This window comes from Priapulus caudatus, unplaced genomic scaffold, assembly GCF_000485595.1.
Source record: "Priapulus caudatus unplaced genomic scaffold, Priapulus_caudatus-5.0.1 Scaffold479, whole genome shotgun sequence".
NCBI classification, from domain to species: domain Eukaryota; kingdom Metazoa; phylum Priapulida; class Priapulimorpha; order Priapulimorphida; family Priapulidae; genus Priapulus; species Priapulus caudatus.
In genome coordinates this window covers 166,123-173,708 of record NW_014577540.1, presented here as the reverse complement: position 1 = coordinate 173,708, position 7,586 = coordinate 166,123, and the positions used below count along the sequence as shown (strand labels likewise).

Below are 7,586 nucleotides of genomic sequence, written 5' to 3'. Positions count from 1 at the left end.
AGGTGAGTGGACATGTGTTCGGTCTCATCGCGTGTAGTTACTAGCGTGTGCGTATCCTGTGTAGTGTAGTTACAGGTGAGTGTACAGCGTGCAGTGTATCTGTGTGTGTTGCTAGTTAGCAAGGTGAGAGCGTGTTACAGGTGTGTCTGTCTCTGTGTAGTTTACAGATGTGAGTCGCCGCGGGGGTCCAGTGTAACAGGTGTGTGTATATCTGTGGGTAGTGGATTTACAGCCGTGAGGTGTACAGGCTGTCGTGGTATGTAGTTACAGGTGGAGTGTACAGGTGTGTGTCTCTGTGTAGTTGCAGGTGACGATGGACAGGTTGTCTGCTTCGTTCGTATTAGTTAGAGGTGACGGAACACGGTGTGTGTGTCTCTGCTGCTAGCTTACGGCTCTGCTGTATGTAGTTACAGGTGTGGGTCCCATGTGTGTACATTGTAGCTTAGGAGGTGATGTTACAGCTGTGTGTCTCTGTGCCTAGAACAGGTGTGTACGATGTAGTTATGAGAGTGAGTGAACAGGTGTTGTCCGTGCTGTGCTAGCTTACAGCGTGGGTGTTGGTAAGTTACAGGTGCTGTGTCCAGATGTGTGGTATGCATTAGTTATGCACGGTGCGAGTGTACAGTGTGCTGTCTCTGTGTAGTTACAGCGTGAGTCTACAGGTTGCTCTGTGATTTACAGCCGTGACCGGAAACAGCCGTCTTGTATCTGTGAGCTTACAGCTGGTGTACAGCATGTGATGTAAGACATACAGTGTGTGTGTATCTGTGAGTTACAGCTGGATCAGAAGCGTAAGGTAGCATGCAGGGAGTTCACCGGTCGCCGAGCGCCTCTATGTTAGTAAGCTTGTGTGTGTGTGTACAGGTTGTTATACTAGGTGTGGTGTATCTGTGTAGTACAGGTGCAGTGTACAGGGTGTTGTATCGATGTGTACTGTATTGACAGCGTGTGTAAGTTACAGCGTGTGCTGTATCTGTGTAGTTACAGTGTATCAGAAACGTGTAAGGTAATGATGGAGTCACGGTCGCGAACTCATTTGTAGTATAGCTGTGCTGTGCTGTGTGTGTGACAGGTGTGTAGTACAGTTTTTGTGTCTCTGTGTAGTTACATTTGTGCATCAGAATGGTAAGCGTAGATGACGGAGTTCACGGTCGCGAGACTCTACGTTAGCTTAAGCTGAAGACGGAGGTGAAGACACTCGTTACTCCGCTGCCAGCAGCTGCGACCAAGGATGCCAAGCTGTAACAGCAACCGTAGATCAGAGACAGACCACCAGCTCTCAGACGGCCCGCCTACTTCCTACAGCAGCGTACGTGTGAGTCATCTGTGTTGAGCATGAACGGGTGACAGTCTAAGATCTCATGACTGCTGCCTACTCCTGCCAGCAGTATGCGAGTTCATCGTGTGTTAGAATGAACGGTGACAGTCTAAGATCTCAAGCTGTCCTATACGTCACTACAACAATAACCCTTACATACTAGCAGCAATACAGTGTATTAATGAACGTTGTTGTTGTTGTTGTTGAGTTGTTTGTTGTTGATGTTTTTTGTTGATGTGTTGCTGATGCTTGTTGTTGATGTCGTGTGGTTATGTTTTGTTGTTGTTCGGTTTTTGTTGTTGTTGTTCTTGTTGTTGTTGTTGTTGTTGTTTGTTGTTGTTGTTGTTGATCATGAATTGACCCTGACATTATCGCGTGTCTGTGTGAATAATTGCAGCATGAAGTGAAGATGAAGGACGATGCGTAGAATCGATAAAGAGCGTTGGACAGAAAGAAGAGGCAGCTGAGCGAAGCTGGGACAGACTTTAACGAGGAGTGTGTCAAGTTAAACGCCCAAGGTAGCAACCAGCATGAATGTGACCTATGTAGCATCCAGTAATCGTAACCCATATAATACATCACAATAATCCCAGGTCTAATGCCATCTTCCAATTAATCCATCAGAGATCCATCCAGTAATCTCAATCAGTAGATTCATCAGTAATCCATCTAGAAATCCATCCCTATGAATCCACTCCAGAGATCCAGCCCTAATAATCCATCCAGTAATCCATACAGCCTAATCGCATCTAGACGAATCCATCCAGTAATCCTCCCCTATAATCCATCAAGAGATCCATCCAATAATCCACTCCAGCTCAATCCATCCAAGTAATCCATCCAATAACCCATCAGAGATCCATGTCCAGTAATCCATCCAAGATCCATCCAGTAATCCATCTAGAGATCCATCAGTAATCCATCAGTAAATCCATCCCTATATCCATCAGAGATCCATTCCAGTAATCCATTCCAGTAATCCAGTCCAGGTAAGTCGGCAGGTTCTAGACGATCCAGGTCGGAGCTAATCCATCGAGTAAGGATGCCGATCCGTTATAATCCATCAAGAGCATCCAATGCCAGTAATCCATCCAGTAAGATCATCAGTCAAACCATCATAGAGATCCATCAGTAATCACTCGAACGTATCCATCCAGAGATCCATCCAGTAATCCATCCAGAGATCCATCCAAGTTAATACATCCACTATAATCGATGGCTTAGCAGTGTTTGTCCAGGGCAGCCTAAAGGCTGCATATATTCTATATCATTGCCATGTTTCTCTATAAGTCTTACACATTATTTTGTTTACATTTATATTTTGAATATTTGCTTCACAACATGTATTATCTTGAAATAAAAGTATTTTATAATATTTTATTATTATAAAAATCTATTATAAATGCCTTTTTATTAGAATGATAACTTCACATCATATTATGCTGTATAGATATTTCGCTGGGCACAGAGCATAGTTTTCACATAAAAAAAACGTTACCTGTGCGAATAATATAACTTTCCGGTGTGCATAAAAAGATGGAACATTCAGGGTAAGCCATGGCAGGACTTGAACCCTGGCCCCCTATGTTGTCATCAGCAGTTCGAAACCTACTGACCTAAAGTGATCACAGTAAGATGTTTTCAGTCTTCCTAAGCACTCTTAGTAAAATATCTAGCAGTGTTTTCTACTGTGTGCTTATGGGTGTATTATGGTGTGCATGTGTGCGTGTGGTGTTTGCTGCTTACACACGTTGCCGTGTGTGTGTCGCGTGCTGACCTGGCGTGATGTGTGTGGCGTTGTGTGTGTGTGTGCTGCGTGCGTGCGTCCGTGTGCATAGTGCGTGTATCCGTTGTAACCCTTGACGCTGACCCTCGGCGTTGCCCAGCAGCCAAGGTGCACGACGGTTCGTGAAGCGAGGAGAAGCCGAGAAGGAGAACCAGATGAAGCAAGCGCTGGAGTACAGTCATGCGAGCGGACAGCGTGATGACCCATCAGCCGCAGGTGACGGCCCTGCGTGACGAGTACCAGCTCTAAACAGCGATCTCGTCGATCACTGAGAAGAGGATGTAACTCACCGCGTAGCGAGTAGCGTTTACTGTAAGCGCTAGCGCTGTCGCACCAGGCACGAGATACAGTCTAACCAGGATCTCGTCTCGATCAGCTGCAGAGCAGTGAGTTACGCACCGCGTTCGTAGCGTACTGTAGCGTAGCGTGTTGCACCGCCGAATGAGTATCAGTCTAAAACAGGAATCTCGTCGATCAGCTGAGAGAGTGATCAACCCACCGCGTAGCGTAGCGCTACTGTTACGGTAGCCGTGTCGGCAGCCGCCCGTCGATGAGATCAGTCTAAATCAGTGATCTCGTCGGGGATCAGCTGACGGAGAGTTGACCAGTAACCCACCGCCGTTAGTCCCGTCTAGCACACTTACTGTAGCGTAGGCTACTGCTAGCTGATAGCGATGTCGCCCACCGCGTTGACGCAGAATACAGTCTAAACAGGATCTCGTCGATCAGCTGAAAGAGTGAGTTAACCCCACCGCGTAGCGTATGCTTACTGGAGCGTAGGCGTGTCGCACCGGCGGTGAAGAGCTACAGCTCTAAACAGGATCTCGTCGATCAGCTGAGCAGACGGTGATTAACCCACCGGTAGCGTTAGCGTACATGTAGGCGTAGCGTTAGCGTGTTCGCATGCGCCGCTTGCGATGAGATACTCAAATCTAAAATCCAGATCTCGTCGATCAAGCTGAGAGGGAACGCTGAGGGTAACCACCGCGTAGGCCGTAGCGCGTACCTGAGGCGTAGCGCTGTCGCAACCCGCGCGATGCAGATACAGTCTAAACAGTGATCTCGTCATTCAGCTGAGAGAGCGAGTAACGCACCGCGTAGCGTAGCGTTACTGCTAGTGTACGCTGTCGCCACCGCGCTGACGAATACAGTCTAAACAGGGATCTCGTCGCGATCAGCTGAGAGATTGAGTAAACGCCACCGCGTAAGTCGTAGCGTACGTGTAGTGTAGCCGTCGTCGCACGACGCTACGAAGATACATCTAAACAGGATCTCGTTCGCATCAGCCCTGAGATAGGGAGTAACGCTCAACAGGCGTATGGCGTCAGTGTACTGTAGCGTAGCGGTGCACCTTCCGTGACGAGATTACAGTCTGAAAACAGGATCTCGTCTCGATCCAGCGGAAGGAGGTGACGTAACCACCGCCGTAGCGTAGCGTACTCGTAGGTTAGCGTGTCGCCACGCGTGACAGAGATTACCAGCTCTAAACAGATCTTCGTCGATCAGCCGAAGAGACGGTGAAGTAACCCACCGCGCTAGCGTAGCGGGCTGCGTACTGGGTAGCGTAGCGTTGTCGCATCCGCGTGCATGAGATACAGATCGAAACAGGATCTCGTCCGATCACTTGGAGAGAGTGAGTACCACCGCGTAGCGTAGCGCTACTGTAGCGTAGCGTTAGCGTTCGCATCGCCGTGATGAGATACAATTAAACAGGATCTCGTTCCGACTCAGCCTGAGAGAGTGAGCTAAACACCGCGTAAGCGTAGCGTTACTGTGCGTAGCGGATGTCGCCCACCACGCGATGCAGATACAGTCCTTAAACAGCGATCTCGTTCGATCAGCTGCCGAGAGAGTGCAGTAACCCACCGCGATAGACGTAACGTACTGTAGCGTAGCGCGTGTCCGCACCGTTGCGTGGATGAGAATACAGTCATAAACTAAGATCTCGTTCGTATCATGCTTGAGAGAGTGCTAGTAACGCACGCGCGTTAGGTCGTAGCGTGGACTTGTAGGTCGTAGGCGTGTCGCCACCGCGATGCTGCTATGAGATACAGCTCTAACAGGATCTCGGTCGATCAGCGTGAGAGCCCAGTGCAGGTAAACCCAACGCGTATGTGTAGCGTACCTGATAAGCGCAGCGTTCGCACGCGCGATGAGCATTACATATCTAAACCAGGATCTCGGTCGCATCAGCTTGAAGAGAGTGAGTAACCACGACGTAGCGTAGCGTCCTAGTAGCGTGCGTGATCGCATCCGCGTGACGAGATTACAGTCTAAACAGCAATCCGTCGATCAGCCTGAGAGACGCTGAGTAACACACCCGGCGTTAGGCGTAGCGTACTTGTAGCGTAGCGTGTCGCACCGCGTGATGAGATACAGTCTAAACAGGATCTCGTCGATCAGCTGAGAGAGTGAGTAACCCACCGCGTAGCGTAGCGTACTGTAGCGTAGCGTGTCGCACCGCGTGATGAGATACAGTCTAAACAGGATCTCGTCGATCAGCTGAGAGAGTGAGTAACGCACCGCGTCGTGCTTCATGCGTTTATTTATCTATTTATTTATTTATGTGATTTGATTTAATGGTGGTAAATTTCTAAAATTAACAACATTGCAACAAGTTTGCAAGCTCCTCACCATCAGAAGAATCCTCTTCAAAAAGGCTTTGTCTTGTTGTTGCCGCCCGGCGCGGCGTAGAGTAGATCGAACCATGGAGACCACTCATCGTCACAGTGTGGTCTTCTTGTTTTATTTATTTGTTCATTTATTTACTGATGGTACATTTCTAAAAGTAACAACGTAAACTTGCAAGCACCATCAGAAACATCATCTCATTGCTCTCTTGCTATTATTATTATTATTATTGTTATAAATTTTTCTTTCAAGCACAAATACATTTACTGAATAGTCTTTTTCGTGGAGACATAATCTGAGGGATGGAATAATTTAAAGCTGTTAAAATACTATAACTTCTAATTAATACAATACAATGCAATACAATACAATAATATAAGGAGTGGACAATGGACAGGCAAGTTCAAACAATAGTCAGGCAAGTAAATAACGGTAGGAGAACCTTCCCCTTCTTCCACACGTCTCCCCACCGACCACCGACCACCCTCTCCCCGGGAGACACCTCCTGACTCCCTCTCGTGCTTACGTTGACTGCCTCGACCTCAGACTGCCGCCGCTCCTGCAGCTCCTGCTCTAGGGACTGCTGTGCGTCGCTGAGCGCCCGTTTAGCCGGCTCGGCGGCGGCGAGCTGTCGCTGTAGCTCCTCCGTGCGCAGCATCAGCTGGGAGTGGGCTTCCTGAAGCTCTGCCAGCTGCTGCTCCAAGCTCTCCACCTGTACATGCGCGAGGGATGGAGGTAACTCAGCGATGAGGATGCGGAGACAGACGCGTGCGCTAGTACCGAGCTGTTAGGTTTACTCCCAACTTGTATCGACTACCGTCATTTAATAGCCAATAGATGACAGTCTTATGATATATAATTAAGAGCCAGTTTTTATAAGAATCAGGTAGATTTCTGTTAGAGAGTGATATATGACCCCTCCAGATTTGTCCCAAATTATTTTTAATGTTAGATATATGTTTGTGATAGACAAAAATCGTATTTTTGATCCTCAATAAGGTCCGCTTTTTCAGGGGGTCCTAGAAAATCGGGGTCTAAAGTGGCCTAATTGACAAAGCAACCAAAAATGAGTTTTTTAAATGCCAATATTTCTGTGCGCCCTAAATCAGCCACAAAGATTTTCATTTGTAGGACTCTATGGGGCAATGACTTTCCAAAAATGCGAAAACTTTGGTGGCCGACTTAGGGTGCAGCCCATAGGTGGCGCACTAAATCACTAATTTCATAATTGCCCACCCTTACCCAGGGGGGTCCTGTGGCTTGCGCCCTAAGTCAGCCAAGGTTTTTTTATGTGTGTTATGATAGATTAGCACCTCTACTTTTGATTGGACAAAAATTACCATGGCTGAGTTAGGGCACACGGGTATAGAGGTTTTTGCCACCGAAAAGTAAAATTATCCTCTTTTCACAGTCATTTCTCCGTGCGCGCCCTAAGTCAAACATGGTGATATATGGTTTATTTTGTCTCTCTGCATCTCTAGTATTAGTGATTAAGACATTTTCGTGGCTCGTTTCCGTATTAACCCATTTCACGCCATTTTTGAACACCATTCCGTTGCAGTAGGTCGCATGGTACCGGTTAACTAAGAGTTTTTCAAGGTTTTTTACAAAGTGTGATGCACTTAAACTGCACTTTTAATGCATGTATAGGCATACTATTGCATTCTAAGCTAGATAAAATGAATCAGGAGGGTCATTTTCACACACACACAAAAATAAAAATTGTGCCTGTTAGTTCGAGAGTTGGCCTATAGGTGTCCTTTTATGCTAAGCAGCCATTTTGCAAAACATTATAGGTGCGTTCACACGGACGTTTTTAGCCCGAGCCTAATTAGGCCCGCGCCAAATTTG

At 47.3% G+C, this 7,586-nt stretch overlaps 1 protein-coding gene across 1 annotated transcript in view; it reads right to left on the bottom strand.

Moving 5' to 3' along the window:
* Positions 1 to 7,586, bottom strand: part of LOC106810859 (pericentrin-like) — a 19,149-nt gene that overhangs the window by 1,725 nt on the left and 9,838 nt on the right. The window contains exon 5 of the mRNA XM_014814326.1: positions 6,262 to 6,447. Coding sequence (XP_014669812.1) covers positions 6,262 to 6,447 — 186 coding nt within the window. The remainder of the gene's footprint in view (positions 1 to 6,261; positions 6,448 to 7,586) is intronic.